General features: G+C 52.6%; 10 protein-coding genes and 1 non-coding gene across 11 annotated transcripts; 4 read left to right on the forward strand and 7 right to left on the reverse strand.

Moving 5' to 3' along the window:
- The first annotated feature begins 646 nt into the window (after nt 1-646).
- On the forward strand, nt 647-2,979 carry C7974DRAFT_51015 (kinase-like domain-containing protein). The gene has a single exon (XM_046146761.1). The coding sequence runs from the start codon at nt 1,076-1,078 to the stop codon at nt 2,825-2,827; it is 1,752 nt and encodes a 583-aa protein (XP_045993529.1). The 5' UTR covers nt 647-1,075; the 3' UTR covers nt 2,828-2,979.
- A 165-nt stretch (nt 2,980-3,144) lies between these two features.
- C7974DRAFT_t99 lies at nt 3,145-3,228 on the reverse strand. Its single transcript has one exon. It is a non-coding gene; the product is annotated as a tRNA-Thr (tRNA).
- Nucleotides 3,229-4,426: 1,198 nt separating this feature from the next.
- C7974DRAFT_416843 (uncharacterized protein) lies at nt 4,427-7,085 on the forward strand (the record flags this gene model as incomplete). Its single annotated transcript, XM_046144025.1, has 3 exons — nt 4,427-4,968; nt 5,018-5,944; nt 5,996-7,085. 3 exons carry the CDS (start codon nt 4,427-4,429, stop codon nt 7,083-7,085), a joined length of 2,559 nt encoding a protein of 852 aa, XP_045993530.1.
- A 115-nt stretch (nt 7,086-7,200) lies between these two features.
- C7974DRAFT_51051 (vacuolar protein sorting-associated protein 35) lies at nt 7,201-10,340 on the reverse strand. The gene is made up of 7 exons (XM_046146762.1): nt 10,125-10,340; nt 9,419-10,053; nt 8,848-9,373; nt 8,324-8,798; nt 7,726-8,271; nt 7,529-7,675; nt 7,201-7,478 (listed from the first exon to the last, which is right to left on the reverse strand). The coding sequence occupies exons 1-7, from the start codon at nt 10,256-10,258 to the stop codon at nt 7,317-7,319; spliced, it is 2,625 nt and encodes an 874-aa protein (XP_045993531.1). The 5' UTR covers nt 10,259-10,340; the 3' UTR covers nt 7,201-7,316.
- On the reverse strand, nt 10,334-11,414 carry C7974DRAFT_402341 (uncharacterized protein). Its single transcript, XM_046142690.1, has one exon. The coding sequence runs from the start codon at nt 11,243-11,245 to the stop codon at nt 10,754-10,756; it is 492 nt and encodes a 163-aa protein (XP_045993532.1). The 5' UTR covers nt 11,246-11,414; the 3' UTR covers nt 10,334-10,753.
- Nucleotides 11,415-11,512: 98 nt separating this feature from the next.
- On the reverse strand, nt 11,513-15,230 carry C7974DRAFT_402343 (Nup93/Nic96-domain-containing protein). Its single transcript, XM_046142691.1, has 3 exons — nt 14,521-15,230; nt 12,086-14,471; nt 11,513-12,036 (listed from the first exon to the last, which is right to left on the reverse strand). Exons 1-3 carry the CDS (start codon nt 15,207-15,209, stop codon nt 11,710-11,712), a joined length of 3,402 nt encoding a protein of 1,133 aa, XP_045993533.1. The 5' UTR covers nt 15,210-15,230; the 3' UTR covers nt 11,513-11,709.
- A 253-nt stretch (nt 15,231-15,483) lies between these two features.
- Nucleotides 15,484-16,364, forward strand: C7974DRAFT_51092 (uncharacterized protein). The gene has a single exon (XM_046146764.1). The coding sequence runs from the start codon at nt 15,616-15,618 to the stop codon at nt 16,180-16,182; it is 567 nt and encodes a 188-aa protein (XP_045993534.1). The 5' UTR covers nt 15,484-15,615; the 3' UTR covers nt 16,183-16,364.
- Nucleotides 16,204-17,310, reverse strand: C7974DRAFT_51087 (uncharacterized protein). Its single transcript, XM_046146763.1, has 4 exons — nt 17,122-17,310; nt 16,667-17,074; nt 16,447-16,617; nt 16,204-16,392 (listed from the first exon to the last, which is right to left on the reverse strand). The coding sequence occupies exons 1-4, from the start codon at nt 17,215-17,217 to the stop codon at nt 16,225-16,227; spliced, it is 843 nt and encodes a 280-aa protein (XP_045993535.1). The 5' UTR covers nt 17,218-17,310; the 3' UTR covers nt 16,204-16,224.
- Nucleotides 17,311-17,514: 204 nt separating this feature from the next.
- On the reverse strand, nt 17,515-19,462 carry C7974DRAFT_343093 (FMN-dependent dehydrogenase-domain-containing protein). Its single transcript, XM_046139308.1, has 2 exons — nt 18,740-19,462; nt 17,515-18,690 (listed from the first exon to the last, which is right to left on the reverse strand). Exons 1-2 carry the CDS (start codon nt 19,181-19,183, stop codon nt 17,617-17,619), a joined length of 1,518 nt encoding a protein of 505 aa, XP_045993536.1. The 5' UTR covers nt 19,184-19,462; the 3' UTR covers nt 17,515-17,616.
- Nucleotides 19,463-19,657: 195 nt separating this feature from the next.
- Nucleotides 19,658-21,768, forward strand: C7974DRAFT_402347 (P-loop containing nucleoside triphosphate hydrolase protein). Its single transcript, XM_046142692.1, has 2 exons — nt 19,658-20,360; nt 20,610-21,768. Exons 1-2 carry the CDS (start codon nt 20,120-20,122, stop codon nt 21,290-21,292), a joined length of 924 nt encoding a protein of 307 aa, XP_045993537.1. The 5' UTR covers nt 19,658-20,119; the 3' UTR covers nt 21,293-21,768.
- Nucleotides 21,769-22,031: 263 nt separating this feature from the next.
- On the reverse strand, nt 22,032-23,665 carry C7974DRAFT_51114 (glucosamine-6-phosphate deaminase). Its single transcript, XM_046146765.1, has 6 exons — nt 23,531-23,665; nt 23,416-23,477; nt 23,208-23,356; nt 22,741-23,112; nt 22,510-22,683; nt 22,032-22,438 (listed from the first exon to the last, which is right to left on the reverse strand). Coding segments are annotated over exons 1-6 (1,050 nt in total). The 5' UTR covers nt 23,533-23,665; the 3' UTR covers nt 22,032-22,147.
- Nucleotides 23,666-24,064: the final 399 nt, after the last annotated feature.

A 24,064-nucleotide genomic window follows, 5' to 3' on the forward strand; every position in this document is an offset into this window, starting at 1 on the left:
CCTCCTATGACGATGCGGCTCGGTCTTGTGCCCCTTGCACGACCTTGTATTTGCAGACTATCGACGCATGCGCATGATCCGGATAGGCTCCGAACAAATGGACATGGACTGAGCGGTGTCTCAACTCTCGAGATACTTTGCGCTGGCGGCCACCACGTTTGACGAGCAACCCCTATGTCTCTCTGGACTCTAGCAAGGGAGGCTGCTAAAGAGAGGTTACAGTTTTAGTTTTGCATTGCTGACTTGAGCCGAGGCGCATACGAGATATAAATGACCATACAGTGCTCCAGACTTCCGGAAATGCTGGATGGCTGGAAGGCACTTTAAGACCGGGCTCACGGTCTGACTATTGTGAGCCAATCGATGCGTCGTGTGTGAGACCCTGCCCCAAGCTCAAGACGCCGTGATTGCTGTGATCGTAACTGCTAACATGCATGATTTCGAATCAATACAAAAAGCACTGTCCGAGCACTTGTATGGAATGTTCAAGTAAGGCATGAAAGTGCATGGACTCGGTTCCGAAATAAAGAGCGGAGATGAATCCTGGGGGAGGCAAAACAGCGGCTTATTCACATGAAAAAGCCGGACTTGGCGCGCTAGCAAGGACAGCGCGATCAGCTCCCTCTGCCTGCTGATTGCCTTGTTTCCTCTTTCACCGTCAAACGCACTCTCACAGCACAGAAACGACCAACGGCCAGGAAAAATTACCTGGCGCACCCTATCGACACTACGCTATCCTCAGAACGACCATCTATGGGCTCTGCTTCACCAGACGCGACCGCTTCTCTCTCGATTGCCCAGCTCACCCTGACTAGCCCTTGGTACCCATATCTTGCCTCGACCAGCGGACTCAACAAGACCGACGCGTCTTTCGCCGCGCTGATTCGCTGCTGTCTAGGGGAGGAGGGTCCACCGTGAGAGGTGGACGGTAATTTTGGCCCAGCCCAGTCCTGAGTTGGCTGTGCGCAATACACGAGAGCTTCGGATTTGCGCACACTGATGCAGACGGTCTAGAGTCAACGCGCAACTTATTCTACTAGAGCATCAGCTCTAATACCAACGACCCACCGCACCCATGGGGATCTTCTCGTTCGACGACGACGACGCGCATGCCGCGAAGGAGCATGCGCCGCACGGCGCAGCACCTACGATAAACGTGGACGACGACTTTGCGACCGACAAAATGGATATGGATGTGTCAAACGTTCCGCTGCCCCTCCATGTGGGTACCCCGCCTATCACGATCGCATCTCCACTGCCCAAGCGCGTCACGCAGCCCAATCTGGAAACCCAGCAGCAAGGTCCGGACAAGTTGGATTTCAACGCGGTCATGAAAAAGGCACAGAAGAACAAGAAGAAGAAAAAGAAGGGTTTAGACGGCGTTGCGCCGGCTGCCAACGTTGCCCGAGGCTTCCACACTCCTGTCACGTCTGGCGGAGAGGAGTCGGACTACTCTGCTGCAGCCACGCCGCGTCTTGGACCCGCTGTCTCTGGCTTGCCCAGTATTACCAGCAGCCCTGCGCTCAGGCCCATTTCTTCCATGGGTGGCATCAGCAGCCTCAAGGCTCAGCTCGAGGCGCTCAACCTTGGCACTCGAGCAGACTCGCCCTTGAGATGTCCGCCTGCAAAGCGAGTGATTTCTGGCATGTCGAGCAGCACCAGTGTGTCTGGGGTTGATAGCACTAGCGACAGCGACCGCACGGAAATGGACAGTTACGAAGTCAACCTGGACGAGGATTTCAGTGCGGACGCACAGTCAAAGACTTCGACCATGTTAGGTAACAACATTATGCGCAAGATGAGCGCTGACGACTTTGAGCCTATCAAGTGCCTCGGAAAGGGTAGTTACGGCACTGTACTTCTCGTCCGTCAGCTAAGCACTGGTCGCTTGTTTGCTCAGAAAACGTTTAAGAAGGCTTCCATTACCGTGCACAAGAAGCTGATCGAGCAGACCAAGACGGAACGCAACATCCTCGAGAGTGTGAATAGGCACCCCTTCATCGTCAACTTCTATTACGCGTTCCAGGATCACGAGAAGCTCTACCTTATTCTTGAATACGCACAAGGTGGCGAGCTATTTCATCATCTTGAGGCTGAGCGCATGTTCTCTGAAGATGTCACTGCTTTCTACATGGCCGAGATGGTACTTGCTCTTGACCACCTGCACCGCACAGTTGGCGTTATCTATCGCGATCTGAAGCCCGAGAATTGTCTTCTCGACCACGAAGGTCACCTCCTGCTTACCGACTTTGGCCTGAGCAAGGTCACACTCGACGATGAGAGCCCTTGCCGATCGATCCTTGGTACTCCCGAGTACATGGCTCCTGAAGTTATCGAAGGCAAGGAGTACGGCGCGGCAGTCGACTGGTGGTCTCTAGGTGCTCTCGGGTACGATCTGCTTACAGGAGCGCCTCCCTTCACCGGCAACAACAACGCCAAGATCCAGGAGAAGATTCTCAAGCAGAAATTGGTCTTGCCGTTCTATCTCAGTGCCGACGCAAAGGACCTGCTTACTCGTCTTCTGCGCAAGGATCCTAAGAAGCGCCTCGGATACAACATGGCGAAGGACTTGCAGACGATCAAGAACCACCGTTTCTTCCGCAAGATCAACTGGAAGCAGCTACAGGCTCGCGAGCTGGAGCCACCGATCCAGCCTCTTATCACCGACCCTGAGATGGCCGAGAACTTCAACCAAGAGTTCACCGACTTGCCGCTTAGCCCTGTGTTGACAAAGAGCTTCTTCAGTGATGCGCATAGTAACCCTTTCGGTGGCTTCAGTTTCGTAGCCAGTCAGAGCTTGCTCAATGCTGGTGAGTGGGGATACTGAGGATGTTGGTGTCGACTTTTGAGTTCATTTTCCCTGTAGGCGTCGATTGTTGTGTTTCGGATCGATTCATTTGCTTCTTTGACTTTTACATAGCATTACTTCACTCGATACACCGTAGACGCATGCCTAGTCGAGGTCCACGTAATGTCAAACGCTGTGCTCAATGTTTGTGCCACGTTCAACTCATTGTGCAGCTAACGCCTTGTTCAAAGAAAGTAACGACGATGTCATGCAAATGCAATGAGCGTCGCCTACCAGCAAAATAAGATACCTTATCAAGCGCAAGTCTTTCTTGTCCTCGACAATGGCAAAAAGATTGCCCATTCTCGGAATCGAACCGAGGATCTTCTCATTTCGCAGGAACATACGAGTGAGACGCTGTACCACTAAGCCAAACGGGCAGCTATTCTTGTTCATCTGTGACGATAATGTCAATATGTATGCATCGCGCACGGTCTTACAGCTCATGCACCGTCATGTTCAGTTTTTCCCAAACTATATCGACATCGTCATCGTCTGCGTGTTCCGATCTCGGCGCTTGTGTGGTCTATTTAGCGTTCCTGCTCCGCTCATGGCTCGTGGCTGCAAGCGATTGGCGCGGCCTGAACCTCACTGCCTTCTTGCTTTATGTGTGATCACTTTGCACTTACCAACCACTGCTTCATGTAAGGAAAGATGTCGCCTTTTTGGAAGTGACTGAGTCTCATTTGCATGCTTGTTCCTGCGTTGGACCTGCTGCGCTTTCGAACGTCAATCCATCAGTCTGTTCTCGATAGCCATTATGTATTTTGACATCGCACTCGTCGCTCGTTCAAGCGCGTCTTTTTTTTAGTCGCGAGTTGTAAGGTCTCGAGATGGGCCCAGGTTCGATGCATGCGAAAGGGAGACCACGGTCGCTGGTGAGAGTCACAAAGAGGAAAACGAGAAGGACCTCGAATACTGAGTACGTATGTCCGAGATACTGCTAGACTAATTAGCTGAAGTATGTAGATACAAAGATACTCTGCGTTTTACATCAATTGCGTAGTCAGTGAGTATGAATTGATGATTGGAGTTATTTTATTGAAAGACGGTACGGTGCCTGCAAGCATCAGCCCTCTTCATGAAAAACAGTGCAATGTGTTGCGAATGCCGGAAAACGTTCTGGAACCTCGATTTGGATTCGAGCGGCCACTAGAGACTGACCTTGTCTAACCAACCTGCTGAACTACTGATACCGTACGGCTCAGATGCAAAGCAACAGGAGGCAGCTCTGGAGATATCAATTGCCACAGCAATTTACTACAACATATCAGTGTTCCGAAGCGTCGAGTCGTGTCCCTAAATCAGTAAGTCTGATGGTATAACTCTCACTGTAGGGCGAGTGAATCACAGGTCGGAATGAAATACACTTGACCCTTCGTGTCCTTCGAGCAAACTAGAGTATACGTATCTAGCAACCGAAGACTTTCACCTATCGAATTTGCAGGAGCGACCTGTTTGTTGCCAAGCCATGCCGTCCCGTCGCGTCGCTATAGGCGGCAGATTGTCAAAGCACTGCCTTCACTCCTCTTTCTTCACAGTATATCTGCACACAGATCAACACCCACTCTTTACCTTATGGCGCAAGCTTCTGCTGGCGCTGTAGCGTTAGCTAGAGCGCGCATAGTCCGGGAATCGACGGGCAACTATCTCGTTATTGCACTCCCACTACCGTCTGCCCTCCTAGAAGTAACGCAGCCCTTTTCATCGTCAGAGACCCACAGCGCCGCCACGGATATGCCAACTCAGGATCGTGATTTCTGGGAAACCTTCGCCAAACACCCCACCTTCCAGATTAATACACTCCTTTGCAGCCTCGGAATACGCCAGACGAAGATCGGCCCGGGGCCGCTCAAGTTCCAGCATCACGCTCTAAACGAACTTGCTGATGCTGTCACTGCAGCTTCCAGAAGTCTACCAATAGACATGGAGCAGCTCCTCGACGCTGCTGCTGACTACAAGTATGCGCCACTCCAACAAGCCATTGCGCAGCTCCTGCATCAGTTTGGCGCCGAGATCTGGGGTGCAAGCAAACAGAGGAGCTGGCTTCTCAAAGCCAGTGAAGGCCACACAGGATATCAGAAGGATCTGATATTTGAAGATGACGCAGCCAAAGTTGTGTAAGTACAACCTAATGTTATGTCGCACCCATGGCTGACGTCGCATGAGATTGATGTACCATTTGCGCATGTGGATTCTTGCAAAGGCTTTCAATTGGAAACGGTACAGTGCGAGGAAGGCCTCAAATGTAAGCGAAAATGCCCGGGCGAAGAGTCACAACCTCAGGAAGGGCAGCAATTCGTCACTGCCGCCGCGGCGAGGCCAGACTGACACTCGCCGCGAGACTATCGTAGCACCACCACCACCAGTAGTAAGCGCTGCTACCACCTTATCCGAAGCACCAAAGCAGCAGAGTGACTTCTTTGGCCGTAACCAGTCGCAAGTGCGCACGAAATTGCTGACATCTGAGCCTCAAGATGCTGGTTCATTTGATCAATCTCAAGGTGTAACTCCTGAATATAATGACCGCAACTCAGAGTCTGGAGTCACTTGCGAGTCTAGTGAGGTCACAGAAGCTATCACAACAGCATACTCTGAATCAGTCGCACATCCGACCAAGCCAGAGCCAGGTGAAACAGATAGCAAACACGATACAAAGAGAGACAACATGACAGACCGCACGATGCTGCTGACTCCTATACAGCTTCCTGTTGACCGGTATTGGAGCAGAGATGATTGGCGCCTCTATCATATGCAAGGTGATGAGCGCAAGGCCATACTTGCAACAATGCGGTCGGTCGGTTTGGCGGTAATTCCACAACACGACAACCGCTTCGAATTTCCCGTTAGGAACTTTGGGTCATTAGGCCACGACATCAACAAAATTGCATACGGATTGTCCAGCAAGTTCTCGGCGGCGCAATTACTTCGGTACGCTGAAGATATATTTTCCCTGGATGAGGAAATTGATGTCTTGTTCGAGACACATGCCCCGATTTGGGGTCTTGATGCAGACCGCACAAAGCTGATAGTTCCAGGCACTGACGAGAACTATCCTAAGGATCTCATATACGAGGAGAGCGCAGATCAGAAGCTGTACGTCTACCACTACAAATGGAGAGATATATACAACTAACACTGAAGCAGGTTGTGGATGCATCTTCATCGCTGGATTTTCCTCATAGCGTTTAAGAATCGTCAGCAGATGCACAACACTGACGCCACAAACACAGACCCAGGGTTTCAGCTAGAAGGCGAAGAGATCACTGGGGATACGCCGGGCGAGTTCCAACGAGACAGAGTGCATACGTTTGACGTATCAGAGGAACATCCTGGTCCAGCTTCCCGGCACGGATTAGATGACCTTGCTGTAGACGACGCGATCACTAAACCGAATCACACTGGTTCTGTATCGGTCGATCCAGCTCTTGGGGAGTACGAGCAAGGTAAGCTTGGAGAACTTGGTCATAACCTCGCCGAGGTGAATGACCAAGATAGTAGCACACTGCTCGGCGACAAAGCAGAGGTTTCGCCCAAGAAGCCGTCCAGATACCAACATAAGCGGAAAGACGACAGCAGCGCAGAGACGGAGCAGCACGAGATTCTCCGACCTCTCAAGCAGCACCGAACGTATCAGTCTTACACCAACACGAAAGGCCACGAACTGGGCGCCCTCTTCACGAGCTATCTGTGCAACTACCACGATCTGGCATTCGATGAGGTCGTGGCGCTCAAGCATCTCAAGCACGGACTCTCATTGCTCGACGACGATGCCATCAGCTCCCCCACCCAACGAAGTATCGAGCTCGCGACCGCTTTTCTCGTCCTCTCGTTTCCGGCCTGGCTCGAGTACCGCCGGGAGGTTGTCAGCGTCAAGCGCAGCTACGCCGCCATGCAGCCCCCGCAGAACTCGCCGCAACAACATCGCCACCTCGCCTTGCTTGAGCGCTCGAGACTCGTGACCCAGCTGCGCCAGGCTCATGAGCGGTTGCTTGAAGCCGGATACGATGGACTGCGGCCCGAGCAAGTCATCTTCCAAACAATGAAGATGTTCTTGAATGTCCAAAATGACTCGCAGATGGCGCAGGATATTCGAGATGGGTTCCTGAGCCTGGAGGCAGAGCTGATGAAGCTGGGTGATCAATTGATGAAGGACGGCGGCGCGAAATGGGTTATGGGTGGTTCCTCATCAGTTTCTAGCTTGGAGGGTCTTAGGTCGCAGGAGCGGGATGGATGAGAAAAAGTTGCCTAAACCTGGTAAAGGCTGGGATGAGTGAACTGTGAGCGCAAAGAAGGGACGCACATGAACACAAACTCATTGTTAGTCCAAGACACGTCCCAAAATGGCGCGATGGTGTCACAAGCCTCAAACCACTTCGATATATAACTCTCTCTGCGTAATCTACGAATAATGTCCTTCAATTAGCTTCTCCAATTCTCCTGTGCCAGGCCTCAGATATAGGCGATATTACTTTGATGCGGTTATGACACCCTCGTACTCTCGGCTTGATATGTAATCAAGCGTGCGCTGGAAGTGTTTTCTTGGGTTCTCGAGGCTTGATGCGTTTTCATTGGACTGCAGATTCGAATGGATGAGTTCGATGAGGCCGTTGAGATACTTGGTTGTAACCTGTGAGGTATCAGTAGGGCACATTGAACACCGGCGTTGAGAAAACTTACGGCGTCGTTCTCCTGGTCGAAGTAGTAAACATAACGGTTCAGAATCTCAACGAAGAGCTCGACCGAAACTGCTGCGTCCATGCAGGCATCAGCGACGCGTAGGGCACGCTGTAAACACTCAAGCACACGCTTGCCATCGCGGTAAAGCTAATTATGTCAGCTGGGACTTCAGTCGAAATTGTTTTCTTGTAACGTACATCCTTGGGGTCCTCCTCTCCGTTCTGTCTGAGCTCGGTCGCCCACCACAGATGGCTGGCAAGATAGACTGCACGGCACTGATCCGGCTTCTTGAGCAGCTTGCTGCCGTGCAGCGCGCATTTTGTAATGAGTGTGTCGTAGTTCTCTTTGCCAAAGTTCCGTGTTGTGTGCAGCGCGCTAGCAATAACACACACAGCTTGAAACTGTGCCCTCGAATCGCTGATGGCTTCTTCGTAAACTGTAAATGCTTGCGCAAAGTACTCGTATGCGACTTCTTCGAAGTTGTTCTGGTCTGCGACTTGCCCACAAGCGATGAAGAGGCGTAGCGACAGATCGGCAGAGCCTGTGACGCGGCTGTAGAGAGTGGAGAGAGTGTTGTGCATGAACTTGTAGAGGGCCGACGATTGAGACTGCCAGTTGTCGTCAAAGTGCTCGCGCTTCTTGTACTGCCGTGCAAGCTTGAGAGAAGCTGTGATGATGGCCGGTGTAGTGTACTTCACACGCTCGTTGCCTTCTGAGAAAGCTTTGCGCGCTGATTGAAGAAGCTGTTCACCGTGTCAGCATTCACGTTCTTCAACTTCATACTACAACACTTACCTTGAATTGCGTGTCGTTGTCCTTTCCGTGAATCAGATGTACTATTCTTGCAAGCCACCCTTGCTCTTCTATCGTCTCTTCGGTCTCCTGCGCTCTCCTTTGGATGGGGCCGCCTGGGTACCCTTGTGCTTGCTGAATGCCTTCCCGAATGAGAACTTTCAGAATTTCCAGTACGCTCTCAAGGTTCTCGACAGAGGTGATAGGAGTTTTGTTTCGCATCAAGCTCCTTGCGATCTCACCAGCCACTGCTCGCCGTGTGGGGTATGGCTGAGAATGGAGGAGAGGGATGTAGTTTGGCAGAGCCAGCGCTGTGAAAAGGGATACGTAAGTCTTGATAGGGGAAAGCAAGAGGTTGAGGATTTGGCTTTGTGTTGCTTGCGAATGTAGGTCGGCGCTGTTTTGATACTCGGTAACTTTCTGGTTGGCGAATGTCAGAACCTGGTCAATGTAGTCGAGGCGTTCAGGGTAAATGTTCCTAGCTCAATCAGTAGAGATACTCCATCCAATGCTGGAGTTCGACTTACAGTGCAAGATTTGCAAGCGACACGAGTAACCCAATGGTATCTTGTATAGCTAATCGTTGCATCTTGACTAGTGTCTGCACCTGCTCGTGAAAGATCTCAAAGAGTTTGACATTGCTCGGAATGCCGCGTCTCTTTTCAATCGCATCGTCTGACTCAGCTGTCTCGGTGTCTGCAAGGGATACAGCTGTTGTCGAAGATGCAGTCGAGGTCTCATCTGCACTCGGTTGTGTCTCAGCACTCTCAGCAGAGTCTCCATTCTGATGTACAGGCACAGGCTCGGGTTCCGCACTCTTCTCCTTCGCTATCCGCAATTGCTCGAGAAGCTGCGCTATCGACTCCTCTTCGGTCTTCTTGCGCTGCTCTGGACTTTCCGACTCGGCTTCGCGTTGCGCGTACGAAGATAATCGATCCATGAGGCCTACAACGATGCCTTTGACGTTTACATGTGGATTCAACCTTGCGACCGCAGAGAGAAACTGATCGAGGGTGTGCAGATGGAATTCGTCAGGGAAGACTTGAGTGACAACTGTTTCTTGTTAGCCGGACTCGACACACACAGCGCAAGACATGCCTTCCAACAGGTACTCCTGAGCCAGAACATCTCGGCACTGTACAATCTGCTCGAGCAGAGGGTTGAGTATCTTCTTGTAATTCTCCAGATCGACCAGCTGGCTTAGTCTGACCAGATTGCTGCCTACAAGCAGCTGCAATTCCTGGCGCTCTTTTGTCCTCTGTTCGCGCTCTCTCGAATGACCCTGGTGCTGCAAGCGCACCCACAGCTTGTTCATCTCCACAAAGTTGGTCAAGATGAAGCTTATCGAGTCCTGCAGGTTGCCTTCTGGACCTTCGCCATCGCCCGAGGGGAGGCAGTCGCGTGCCTGGCCAGCGAGATAGTAGCGCAAGAACAGCCCGCGAATGGGGTGCTGTACTCCGCGACTCATCTCCATCATGTCCTTCATGATCTCCTTAACTGGCGCATCCTCAATGGCCATGTAGACGGTGCCGACGGTGATCATAAGGTACAGGCGAGGAATAATATTGCCTGCATACTGAACGAGCTCGTACAGGTCGGCAAGGTGGTTCACGGGGTGATTTTCGCGGAGGTAAACGGCGAGATGGCGCAAGGCATCGAAGACGGCCATGTAGAGCTCGTAGTACTGTTTGGGGCCGAGGCTGCTTGTGCGCAGTTCCGAAACGAGTGTCGAGCTGGGTTCACCATCAGCGATCCATCTCTCTGCAATTGCGCGCTGGTAGCGCGAGTCCGGAGCTCCGCGTACCTGCACTTGAGCGCATCCATCAGCTTCCCAGGCGTCTCGAGACACCGCCGCATGAGCATCGTCTGCTGGCGCACCACGGCGAGGGCATCTTCGAGCAGGCGAGCCTGGTCTTCAACGGGGGGCGGCGACGCCATTATGTATCGTGGCGGTGCAGAGTCCGGGGTTGCGGAGGGCGCTGGTCAACGATCAGGCCGCCGAAGATGGCGGGATGGAAGGCGCTTGCCAAGAGTACCAAAGGTACCTGCAGGGATGCGAGCTCCCAGCTTCGCTGCGTCATTATGTCACCAATGAACAACCTCGCGCCATCATTTGTTAAATATTCTCATATTATGTAGTGTTCGTCTGTGGATGGAGTGACCATGCTCAACACACAAAGTACCGTTGCCGCCGTCTATAACGCCGTTCCAATGCACTAAATCGTGTTCACGAGCTTCTCGCCTTTCCTGCATCATTTACATCATGTACTCCGTAACTCGTATTAAAACAGGGGCTGCGGCGACACTCGCCGTGTCGACCGTAGCTGTGAGAAGAAAACGCCAGGATCTACAGCAGTGCTCAAGTCGTCTTGATTGCCTTGCAGCGACCATTCTGCCATCTAGGCACACCTGTCGAGCTATCGCACGCAACGTTTAGGGTAGCGATGGAGTTGCGACAGCCTCGAACGTCTTGACCCGGTAGGACGTGTGCCACAGCCCATTGTCGTAGTACTCAGTTGGCCCACCGTCGGTGACGGTTACAGTGACAAACACAGGCTTTGGCGCCTCGGTGGTCGATGAAGCTATCTGTGTTGTTGTTGTCGAAGATGAAGTGGGTGTTGGCGTTGACGAGGATGGTTGAGATGTTGAACTGCTGGTGCAGCTAGTACTTGTACTGGTTGCTACTGGTACAGGTACAGGCTTAGTGGTAGTAGCTGTAATCTCTGCAGTGACTGTTGGCCCTTCAACTTGCACTGTCGTTGCGTCTGCGGGTGCCGCTGTAGACGCTCCTCCATCAACATTGATGACAGAGTAGCTCTTTGCACGGGGTACCAGGTCACGCGGCTGACTGATGTCGAGGGGTAAGGCGTTAACCAGAGTCGAGGCGATGGTTGCAAGCGCGATGTATTGAGTAGTGAAGAACATAATCAGTTGGGTTATGATCGTCCTGAGCTTTGGTGATAAGATGCGGGTCGAAAGCCGTTGATCGATGCGAACGCAGAACAACGCGCGAGCACGGTGGAGCAGAGTGTATTAGAACCATCTTTGTGGCGGGGAGATTACCATGCATTAGGTACGGCAAGATGAACGTGAGGCTGGGGAGGCTGGGGTCTTGGCATTTACTAGCGTAAACGGTGGTGACGGCGCACGTGGCAGCTGCCGCTCGCCAGCAGGTGACAGCTGCAAGCTTCATGATGAGATCGACAATCTCAAAATCGATGGAATGTGATCACTAGCGATGTGGTACCATAGACATTTGATAGCTGTGTACGTCGTTTCCATCAGTTTTACATAACCGACCGTCTACATGCTAACCTCTGTGTCTGACAAAGGGCTCTTCTGCGATATCCAGACCTTCATTCCAGGTGCGCCTCTCTGCCAATGTATTTTCAATAAGCACCAACGTCCTGACCCTCCCTTGCCAACGTCTCAAAAACTCGCGGTGGAAGCTTGTATCTGATGAGACCTGCAAATACCATAAGATCCTTAGCCTTCTGCAGCAGTTGATCTGCAAGCCTCCTTCGCATGGGATCATCAAACTGTCCGGAGAGCAGGTGTTCACGGTGTCGCGAGCAACACCCGATACACCAAAGCAGTACACTACCAATATTGCGTGCGATCTCTGGAGGGTACGAGCTGAAGCTGTTTGCCGATGCGCGGATGTCTGAGACATTGCCGTTGGCGGACAGCGGTAGGATGCGGAGGTTCTCAATCATCTGTGAACATAGGTTAGTCTGGTTGACACCAATGCGGAAAGGTACTTACGCCAAGTGCTTCCATGTACGAACGGGCCTCGATGATTTTCTTTGCCTCGTTCAACTGGAACAGAATACGAATTGTGTCGCGATTGAGCTCTGAGACCTTCCGCCACCAGAGGTTGTTGCCATCGTAAAGAGCGATGACCTTGCGCGCCAGGTCGACCGGATCATCTGTCCCGAGCATACTCAAGCTTGAGGATGTTTCGTCGGTCGGCTGCTGCTGTTGTCCATCTGTGGCAAGGAGACGAGGCTTTAGCGGCTCAAGGCGAAGAGGCTCCTGTCCGATCTCGACGGACAGAGCCTCCGACAGAGCACGATTCAAAATGGAAATGACACTATCGTACTCGTTCGCTAGGTGGCAAAGGAGTACAGCATCATTGGTGCGTCCGTTATCGTCCGCCATTTTCGCTGCCTCTCGTGTAATGGTGTTGATCAAACCGTCTTGACCACTCAATCTGAGCAGTGATACACGCTCTTGGATGAGTCCGGGTTTTGTTTGACCGTTAGACTTGACATCGCCCAGGAGCGTCGAAAATTCTCGCGTTTCCAGTACAAGCTCGCGAAGAGCCTCATGGCAAAGTTCTGCCTGTTGCTTACCAGCCTCGCCCGGTAGGTCTGCATTCAAGCAGATCAGGATCAGGTACTCCGCTGCTGCATCAGCACGGGCAGCGCGGAAGTCACCGGTGTAGTAGCCGATCACTCGTCCAAAATTGAGCTGTGGCTGCTGCTTCGTGGTGTATGTCAAGATCTCGTTACCGGCGGTACTCCAGTCCGATACCCTCAGCAGTCCATAGTAGTCCAACGCAATGGCGAAGTGAACCGCTGACACATAGTTGTGCTGGTACAGGTAGTTGATAGCCGGCTCGAACATTCCTGCGAGTGTAGCCAGGTAGAAATAGACTCCATATCCTCCAGAAGTCTCGCCTTCTTCATTCATGAAATGGCGCTGACCGATGTCTCTGATTGTCGATCGAAGTTCTTCCAGACCAAAGATCTCGCCAGCGTTCTCTTCAGCCCGATTGCTCTCGCGGGCCAAGTTGAATTGCAACCACACCCAGTCGTCCATGGACTCTTTAATTGGCTCCAAATTTCGGCGGCTCATCTCACAACGGCCAATGATTTTGTAGCAAGCCGTTCGATAAGGATCATTCCCTGTGGCGATACGTGTCCGCTGTGCATGAACATGACTGATCTTCTGTTGAAGATCTGGGCTGAGTCTACGGTCAGAGTCCGTTGCATAATGCGAGATGGCGGGCTGGAAATTCCGGTCGTTGTTCTGGAAGAAGTTCTTTTTCTCCTTCACGTATTCCGCAGCTTCCGTGAAGAGGCCGCCCCTGAGCAGGTAAAACACAATGACCCAAGGATACTCCTCGCCAGATTCGCCTATCCTTTGGAGGAGATCGAGATCTGCACCAAGCTCTTTGAAGGCTACCTTGGCTCGCACAAAGCCACGGATTTTGTTAAGTAACGAAGGCACACCGCCCACTAGAGCCTCAGAGGGATTTTTCTTAAGAACCTCCTCCACGTTGTCCAAGAACCTCTTCTCAAGGTACATTCGAGATCCGTCAAGGATACGCTTACGCAGCTTGATGCTGGTATTCGATGTGGTTGCGTCATCCAGGTAGTCTCGGGCGAAGCTTCGTGGTCTAGGGTTGGCTGATCCGGGATTGAGGGCTTCTGCTTGCGTCTGTTCGCCGGTGATGGAGATTAGAGCTCCGTACGCACTGACAAAGTGATCTGAGTTGTCGCCGGCTGTACCGCTCTCTACGTTGGAGAAAGAATGCAGAACTGAAAACGGAACCTCGCGCTGCCTATCCTCATTGAGGCTCTGTACCTGTTCCATGAATCTCTCCTGTTTGTCGCGAACATGTCGATCTTGTGGGCCAGATTGTCCACCAAAACCTGACTTTTCTGAAGAGTCCCGTCCGTTGAGCACGCTCTGGGAACCAATGACTGGTGGACCGCCTGAGGATGCGCCGAATGTCGATGCGCCGTTTGTAGCAGCGCCTCTAGGTCCCATGGAACAGCCCTTACGTGTGGAGCGACCAAACGCGCCTCGAGCTGTGCCACCGAACGTACTCTGTGAAGCCGCCATCTCCTCGCTCTGCCTTCCGAGGCCAAAATGTTCATAGATCCTCTGTCGCTGTTTATCCCATTCAAGTTGGACGTTGTCTTCAAGGAATGTATCAAAGTCTCGCTTGGACTGCTCCAAGCCTTCTTGAATGAGCGCAAGGGTGGATTGGGAGTGAAGGTTCGAGATGTAGCTATCGACGTCGCTATCGAACACGTTTGGCGCAGACACAGTTGCGCCGTAGCCTGCCTGTGACGAGAATTGGTTGAGGTCGCGAAGGGTACTGCCCAGCTTCACGCCAGACGCAGAGAGCAGGTAGTGCCTAGGTCTTGTCAGTATGTGTTTTCGCACAATGTGGTTCCAGAGCGTACGCAGCACGGTCTTGCTGTCCGTCCTGGGCCTGAGCCGCGGAGGGGCCGCCGGCACCTAGGTTGCGGACCTTGCGAGCGATGTCTCCGAGGCCCAGCTGCAACGACGGTAGCTCGTCAAAGCTGGTGAGACCGTTCTCTCCGGCATTGCGCTTGCGGCCCCTCTCGAGCAAGTGATCGAAGTGTGCTGTTCTGCTAGTGCCTCCATTCGTTTGCGCCGGAGCAGCACCCTGCTGCTGTTGCTGTTGCGTTGGGGCAGCACCGAAAAGAGACCCTGCACCGAGTCCGCCCGTTTGTGTCTGGTTCGAGGTTTGGTTTGTGGCTGCCGGTTGCTGCGTCGCGCCGCCCAGACCGCCAAAGAGGCTGCCTGTTTGCGCCTGCGGTTGCGATGGCATTGCTCCACCGAAGAGACCTCCTGTAGGAGCAGAGGAGGCTGGAGCAGGAGAGGCAGCGGGCTTGGCGCCCAATGCGCCGCCAAACAAGCTGCCACCAAATCCTCCACTGCTTGCTGGCTGTGTTGTGCCCGATGCAGCACCTTGGGTAGCTCCTCCCAACCCGCCAAACAAGCCGCCCGACGGTGCAGCAGACGTTGTAGCAGGTTTGCTGCCGAACAAGGATCCGAACGAGGAAGACGAGGCTGGAGCCGCATTTGCAGCAGGCTGGGTGCCCCCAAGATTGCCGAACAGCGACATGTTGACGGTATTGTTGCGCGGTGTTGTCAAAAGTTCGGCGGTCGCGTCGCTCTGCCGCGAACAAGCTACAGCGGCGCTTACCAGTTTTGGACGCTAGCGTCTTCGGGGCGTTCAGTTGGGGCGTGATTTGCTATATGCAGTGACAGTGATATCAGATGATGGGTTAAGAAAGTGACTTGACAATAAGATAGACAAACGACTGTACACACGCCTTCGTAGCAATTGGGTTCGCGCAATTGAGCAAGCAGTCGCAACAAACGCTGTACGATGAAGACTATACAAGTCACACATCGAACAGAGCAGACGTAAGATTAATCATACTCATCCTCGAACCACAGCCTCTACCCACAGCCTCTTCCTACAGCCTCTACCTGCAGCCTCTACCTGCAGCCTCTACTACTCGAACATGGACTATCACTTTCCTGTATTCTATCCGGCAGTCATGCCATACCGAAGCAACATCAAAGAATACAGTCGAGATCACCGTGCCTGGATCCAGGATGGGAAGAAATTCCGGGGCATCAAGTCCCAAAAGGCTTTCATCTGGCCCAAGGATGGCAGAAACGGGTCCAAGTGGGGTCGCATGAAGGACATCATGCATAGTAAGGGTCCCGATATCCACATAGCCATGAGCGCTGAGAAGATGGACTACATAAAGAATCGACAGAGCAGATCCCGCTGGGCTGACTGGACCTGCATCGATGATCGCGACAAGGATCTGTCCATGTCGTCAACCAAGTATGCACCCTGGACTCACAACGGTATGCTTGGTGGACGTAATCCAGGGTTAAGCTACGATTTCCGCACTCGCAAGTACGGCAAGCTCAACAAGGCCACCTGGACAGACGTCAAGTGGCAGCCAGAGCCCAACGGGAAACAGGGGTATCCGGAGGCGTTTCGGTCGTTATATGGGAATTGGTACCAGGATAATGAGTACCTCCCATTGTCTAAGCGTTATAGGCCTTGGGTCTGACTGTGACCGTCGAGTAACAGCAGTGTATCGCTGAGGGTCATCTCACAAACAACCCTCATGGAATGCTTCCCAAACGGTTTCTAGGGTATCGTTGGCGCCGGTGATGTGCTTGTTTCTTCTGGCGGTGGGAATCAGAGTAGTGTCGTCAAGTAACTTCGTGCATCTAGCACAGGATGTGCCTTTCACTGTCTTGTATGCAACAATCATGTTCTGTTCGTCTTAGTACAAAGCCAACACAATCACAGATTGTCGATGTTATCTTACTAGAAGGGACATCAGATCTTCTGCGCATGGTCGTGAAGCTAGACACCGCGTAATGGACAAGAAGGGCTCTGAAGTCCCTAAGCACTCTGCGATGAGTCTATGTCGCGCGTCGCCTTCGCGCTCGATGTTGACTTTGAAAGAAAGCCTTAGGGAGTTAGCGACAAATTGAATCTACTCTTCTTATCAGTACTGGAATCCGCTGGGCCTCAGAGTCTCGTACAACTATGCTGCGGTTGTCGTTCTGGGCCTCTATGTTGACGTTCGGTTGTGCCTTTTGGATTTCCGCCACGATGCGCAGTATTGTCTCGTTGTCCAAGTTGTCACCGTGGTCTTCGACAGCCGTGTGCTGCCCATTGCCTTTGCGCGACTCTCGCTCACGACGTTCTCTTTCTATCCAACCATGCGAGGGTATTGATATAGAGGACGACAAATCTGTATTTGTTTCGTAGCTCTTCCTGGTATGCGCAAGAATCTCCTGTACGTCTGGAGCTTTCCATGCATCGTTGAGAGCTTTTATACCGTTCTGGGAGCCGATGACGCCTTGTGAATATAATTTGAAGGTTGACGGGTTCGGTGGACGGTGGAAGGGCTCGATTATTCTGGGTATCGCAAGGCGCAAATCGTCGATCTAGGTTTATCAGTATCATTGCGCACGACAGCATGGTGTCGACAAACCTGTGTCTGTAACTGCTCGAGTTGTGCAAGCGCTGCCATGCACTGTGCTTCATCCCAGCCTACGCCTGGTTGCGCCGTTGAATCTGAGGCGCTCATGTCTGCTTAACTTTCACCGAGACCACAGGTTCCTGTTCCGAATTGAAGGAGCGAAATTATGCAGAGGTAAATGCAATACTCGCGTGAACGCTGAGGTCCTGATGAAGGAAGGGGAGGCTCTTACGCCTCACCTAGTGTTCGGTGATCTCGGTACGATCATCGAGCCCCACTGCGACCCCAGTCCCATCCTGGACAAATCACCACACGTTCTTACGTGCACGTACTAGAGGGTGGTCATGTTTGTGAACATGTTAGCCATGGCATCATTAAATGAATACTAAAGGTGCACTCAACAAGTTGGGTGTATGCTGTTATTTTCAAACATAATGCCTACAAGTAAATCGAACAAATCTAAACGCTCCAGATATATGCATGTGTACAGAAGACCAAGGCAGAAGCTCAGAGCTTTGCTTTAGCCTTCTCCTGGGGTCCTTGAAGTGCATCGTAGACATTGAGACCGAGGGTGTCGACTGGCACCGTCGTGCTGTGCGTGCTTAGTCCTCGTGTATCGATCATGGAGGTATTCAAATCCGAGATCTTGGAAGCACCAATCAGCCTCATGTTCATTTCCATCTCGTCCTTGAGCAGCTGCATGGCATGGTCTACGCCAGGGAGACCATAAGCAGACATGGCGTAAAGAAATGGACGCCCGATACCAACACCAGTTGCACCAAGACACATAGCCTTAATAATGTCAGTCGCACGCCTGATGCCACCATCAATGTAAACTTCGAGGCGATCTTGCCAGCCGCGAGCACGCAGCACAGGCATGACCTCAGCGAGGACCTCAATACCCGAGCGCGCTGTGTCTAGCTGGCGACCACCGTGGTTGGAGAGAACAACCCCCTGTACACCGACCTCGACGGCGCGAATGACATCCTCGACGCATTGGACGCCCTTTAAAAGAATGGGCATTTTAGTGATGCTCTGGAACCAAGCGATATCTTTCCAGGACAAGCTCGGGTCAATGAAGGACGAGATGGCACGTGCAGCACCCTGGCTTCGGTCCACTTCTTTCCCGTCGCTGCTCTGGACGCTAGAACCCACATCGCTGAACTTTGATCGCATATCTTTCTCGCGGCGACCGAGCTGCGGTGCATCGACTGTAATGAACAGTCCCTTGCAGCCGCGCTTTTCTGCGTATTGTACAATCCGCTTAGTAACTTCGCGATCCTTGTTCACGTATAGCTGCAGCCATTGGACCTGGTCGTCCGCTGCGTCCATGATCTCGTCAAACGAACAAGATGCTAGAGTTGGGATCATCTGGATAACGTTGTGTTTCTTCGCGCCGCGGGTCAGAACGACCTCTCCTTCTGGGTGTCCGAGCTTGCCAAGCGCCGTGGCGGTAACGTAGAAGGGGATGTCGACCTTGGTGCCGAGCATTGTGGTGGACATATCAACTTTCTCGACATCGACGAGCACCCGCGGGCGGAACCAAATCTTGTGAAACGCGCTGTGGTTCTCCCGCAGAGTCTGTTGCGTGTTAGATCGATAGGAGCGTGTTTGAACTCGAGCGTCTTACAATCTCGTCATCGGCAGCACTGGAGTAGTATGCCCAGGCTGTCTTCTTCAAGACCTTGCGTGCAACAGCCTCGAAGTCCATTAGGTTGTAACATTGCTCCAGAATAGGCATGCGCTCAATGTTCTTCTGTCTCTCCTCCTCGTAAGGGTCGAACTCCTTCTCTTCCTTCGCGACTGTTCCCATGTCCACCTCGCCAAGGTGCTTGTCCTTTGGCAAGTACTTCTCGAGTGTGTCTGGCGGGTGAATGGGTTCGTACTCCTCGGTGGCATCTTTGCCACCATATTTGAGGATGATCTTGGGACCTCCAGGATGCTCTGGCAGGAACTCGGTGACGTCGTACGCGCGACCGTGTACAATGACCCAGCAGGAGTCGCGGCTGTTGTGCTTTGCAATGTCCTCGCCTGTGAGCTTGACTGCCTGTGTGTTCTTGCTCGAGTGATTCATGATGACGGTGGCGTGGGTAACAATGAGCGAAACGTAAGGTCCGGGGAGGGAGGAGGCTCGGAGAAGTACAATCCAATTTATTGAGAGCCTTCACTTATTTCCAGACACTAGAGGCAGGATGGGCGGAATGTCCAGGTTCGTGACGGCCATTTCCTCCACATTAGCTCGGGACATCTCTTTGCGGGGTGCTCGGTCGGACGTATCGGCTGCATGGACGGCCTATGTTAGACTCCATTTCTGCTGGCCTGGCCGCCGTGGCACGTCCAAAGGAGCAACCCGAGTCGGACTATTGTAATTCCATGCCTATGATAGGAGCGAGTTCGGCCCCTCGGAGGGTCTGCATATGTAAGCGAGTAGGCGGTGGGTCAGCAAGGCTCCTGCCAGCTCACGGCCGCATGGGCGAATCCAAATGCGGGGGCGCGGCAATGACGCGCATTGCGTTCGGACTAGAGACTGCTTTGTTGTCCAACAAACCTCGTTGTCGTGCAGCGCGCAGCCTGCTCAATCTTTGTTTGCCAGGACCGATCGTGATGGGCGCAATGCCTATCTTCGCTGCATGCTCAATGTCGCTGATGACCAGGCCCTCCGCGGCAGGTGAATCGAGCACCTGACCAGCCAAGAGGCTCATCTAGCGCAAACGCGCCCGCCCGCTGTCCCTCACCTTCTATCCACTCTGCCTGTGAGAGGAGCCGGGCCCACGCATCTTGACGTCGCAGCTCGTAGGACTTGCTTCTTGTGTCTGCCACACGCTGATTCACCACGCGCCATGAGACTTGTTCGGCCTTCACTTTCTTTTGTTACCCACCGCAACAGCCACCAGGACAGCCGCATGCCCTGAATAAGAACAAACTGACTCGTCCGTAACATTCGCCCCAGCGCACCTGAACGGCACACCTCGAATTCATCAGAGTCGCCTGCGATCGGCGAAACGGCAATATGGCGAACAGTCTTGAAGCTAAGATTGTAGTGCTCGGCAGCCAGGGTGTAGGAAAGACTTCTTTCGTGCATCGCTATGTGAAGAACGCATTCGCACCACCTTCCACGCAGTCCACCATAGGCGCATCATTCTTAACGAAGCGAGTCATCGATGTTGATACTTCGACGGTCGTTCGGCTACAAATTTGGGACACAGCAGGGCAAGAACGGTTCAGATCTATCTCTAAACTCTACTACAGAGGTATGTCAACACTTGCGCCTGCCTATATGCTCCTTCCTGACCCAACGGCATGCGGTCACCTGGTGCTTTGTCCCTTTTCTTGCCCCTTTCTCGATGACTAGCGTTCCCTGTAACCTTCCCTGTTGTTGCCGCAGCTAGCAAAGCTGCCTGAATAACACGGTCCACTCTTCGAGACTACGCGCTGATAGGTCGAACTTCCGACAATATGTTCACCAGCACTGTTCTCATGCTAACATGTATTTCACACAGGTGCAAATGCGGCGGTGCTTTGCTATGACATCACCGACCCACAATCCTTCGAAGAGATGGGGCGCTGGCTGACCGAGCTCAAAACGAACCTCGGAGACGACATAATCCTGCATGTTGTGGGAACAAAATCCGACGTGGTTGCCGAAGATCCCTCGCAGCGCAAGGTTCCTTTCGAGCGGTGTATAGCATACATTGCCGAACAACTCTATCCTGTCCAGAGTACGCAAGAATCTCATGGACATTCTGGAGGCTGGGGCTCGACACCTGCAGCTTTCCGAAGTGGCGCCATGGCATCTCCTCAGAGCAATAGATCCAGTGGCTTCTGGGGTCAAGATATTGGCTGGGACTGCTGCCACGAAATCAGCGCAAAGGATGGCGAAGGCGTGGACGAGGTGTTCCGCGTCATCACGAGGAAACTTGTCGAACAACAGCAACGCAGATTTGAGGTTGAGCAAAGGCAGCTCGCCATGGCTGGCATGACACCTGGTATTGACGTGCACGGCAACACCAATGGATACTTTGACTACCCTGGAAATGGGAATGGAAGCTTTCGCATTGGTGCTGGCGACAAACGTCGGAGCTGGCTTGGATTTCCAGCCACGCCTGGAGTCGGAGGTCCTCAACAGGACTGGGAGCAGGACATAAATCGGGCTCAAAAGTCCAAAGGTGGCAGATGCTGCTGACGAGCCTCCCTGCGTGCTTACCTTTCGACTCTCATTGTCTTGATCTGCGTTGGCATGATCCCATCTCAGCTAGTGACTGGGAGGAGTCTTCCCTATAAACGGGAGGCATGCTGCGCGGGCAATGGCCTTTTTGATGACAACAGCTGGGATCTGTTCCAGCAAAAGCATCATGGTATATTTCTTTCGAGATACCCGACCATGTTTCGATAATCTTTCCACGAAAGACTGTTCTGCATTGAGGCAGCTTGGGTTTCTTATAGTTGTCTGCGTTTCACGGAAGCGCATCACGACCTTTCTCTGTACAGCGTTCTGTTACGATCTTTTTATGATAGCGAGAATTTTCTCCTATTAGCATAGCGAGTCTGTTTTCTTTGTCCGTCGATTGCAATCTTCTTTTAGTATCATCAACCACTTATGGTGGTTCACTTACGGTTACAAGGAAGTCATTTCCTATCTCAACGTACAATAGAATCAATTAATTGATTACAGTACAAAGTTCGGTAACGTGCTACATATTGCAATGACTGACTGACGCCTGTTGCACAACTCACGTCTCTAGCCATCAACGCACACACGTACACGACTAGATCAGTCTGTCGATTTGACAGCAATCTATCTAGCATACAAGCCTAACATGCACATCATACCGGGCACAACCATAGCCCAGCGCACTATCACATCTGTCTGAACACTTTCGGGCCTGTACTCGATTTGTTTCAATCAGGCAAGGAGCGCCCTTGATTTGCTAAGATGACATTCTTAACCAGTCTCGTCAGTACAAAGCCGGAAATACAAAACGAAACGAGTGTTTATGCAATTTGCAGTGCACAGGCGCCTTGGCAACGGAGGATGTATTCAGCCGGCAACGCGAGCGCTCATGCGAACGGACGGCTGATCTTCAACAGCGTCCCAGGACTCCTTGATCTTCGCTGCAGCATCCTCGTCGTCAAGGCGGGCACTCATTGGCTCGAACACAGGACTTGCGGACCGCGATATGTCGTGATGTGGCACAGTCAAGTTGATACCGTTGGCTTGGTTCCGGGCGGGAACGAGCAAGGCACCCTCGTCGATGAAAGAATCCCTTTTTCGCGGCATCTTTTGTCGGAACCCGAGCTCACTGGCTACCATCTCAATGCTCTTAAAGTACTGTCGAGTTTCAGCTTTGATCCCTTGCGATTTGCACTGATGAATTGCGCCAGGGGGCTGGTGTTGTGTACCTTAACCGTTTTGACCTGCAGCTCTAGTGTGGCATCCTCGTCGACCACGATCATTGGATGAGGGTGGGCCTGGAGGCTAGACAGCGTCCACATGTGATTCACACCGCCTTCGATGCATCTTTGTAGAGCCAATGCTTTGTGCGCACCGGTGATAATGATGACGACCTCGCGCGCCTGGGGTCACATCAGCCACACTGTTGAGGTGAGCACGTACACGTTGGTGACACTCACATCGAGTACCGTCTGGACTCCGACTGTCAGTGCCATCCTGGGCACTTGGTCCAGGTCATTACCGAAGAATCGTGAGTTGGCAAGAATCGTATCGTACGCAAGGGTCTTCACACGTGTGCGAGACTTGAGGCTGGAACCGGGTTCATTAAAAGCGATATGGCCGTCGGGCCCGATACCGCCCAGAAATAGCTCAATGCCGCCGACGGCTTTGATTTTCTCCTCATAGTTGTGACACTCGAGTTCAAGATCGGAAGCATTACCGTTGAGGATGTTGATATTGTCTGGTTTCACGTCGACATGGGAGAAGAAGTGCTTGTACATGAAGCTGTGGTAACTCTCGGGGTGGCTCCGTGGAATCCCAACATACTCATCCTGGTCGGGTCAGCCTCTTTTCCTCGAAGCCATGGTGCTGTGCCACACTCTGAGGCAAGGGTGGGTCGAGACAACGCAGGGTCAATATTTCGTACCATATTGAAGGTGACCACATCGCGAAAGGAGATCTCTCCAGACTTATGCCGTTGAACAAGATGCTGGTAAATGAGGACAGGACTGCTGCCGGTGGGCAGACCGAGCACAAATGGTCGTTCAGCAGTCGGATTGAATTGTTTGATACGTTCTGTATGCATCAACGTTAGCGACCTGCCTCATGCGTAAGGGAGCTGCGGGAATAAGCACCAATGATGTAGTCTGCGATATACTTGGACGCAGCCTGTGGTTCGTCGCGAATGATCAGCCGCCTAGAAGCGGTAAGCGTACTATCGAGCATAAGCAGGCTCTCGCATGAGCATACATGGTGAAGCGTGTGGCCTGATGACCGGAATTGTTCTGAGGTGAGCAGTAGGGATCTTGTGGACGCAGCAATCGTCCTCCAGCAGGACGAAGATATTTGAGAGCTCTCCGGAGCCCTCGGCGTATTCACGTCACTTTTGCGGGGGGACTCAGGTTGCAAGCTCGTTCATCAATCAGGGTCTCCTTTGTCAGAACGTGACAGCGGCGACAAGTTCCGGATGCGATCGTGGGCCATGGCTAGCATCGATGCTCCTTCCGTCTAGCAGACCATGGTGCGCTCTCGTGGTGGGTCAGATGGCTCACGATGCAGTGCGATGGACGCAGAAGTGAACGTGGTGGTACAACGCGCCTATCTCTGGAAGCTGACAGGCGAGGGACCATGTCACAGCAGCATGAGCCATAGCCCTGTTTGTTCTGGCGCTGATGCTTGCCGCCCCATTAGTCACAGCAATTCACGACGAGATAGCCAGCATCACCAGGTTCTCTTCGCATATCAACGGAGCAGCACGACGATGGTGGGTATGGTGGTGATAGT

Source organism: Boeremia exigua, assembly GCF_020726555.1.
Source record: "Boeremia exigua strain MPI-SDFR-AT-0100 chromosome Unknown C7974scaffold_11, whole genome shotgun sequence".
NCBI classification, from domain to species: Eukaryota; Fungi; Ascomycota; class Dothideomycetes; order Pleosporales; family Didymellaceae; genus Boeremia; species Boeremia exigua.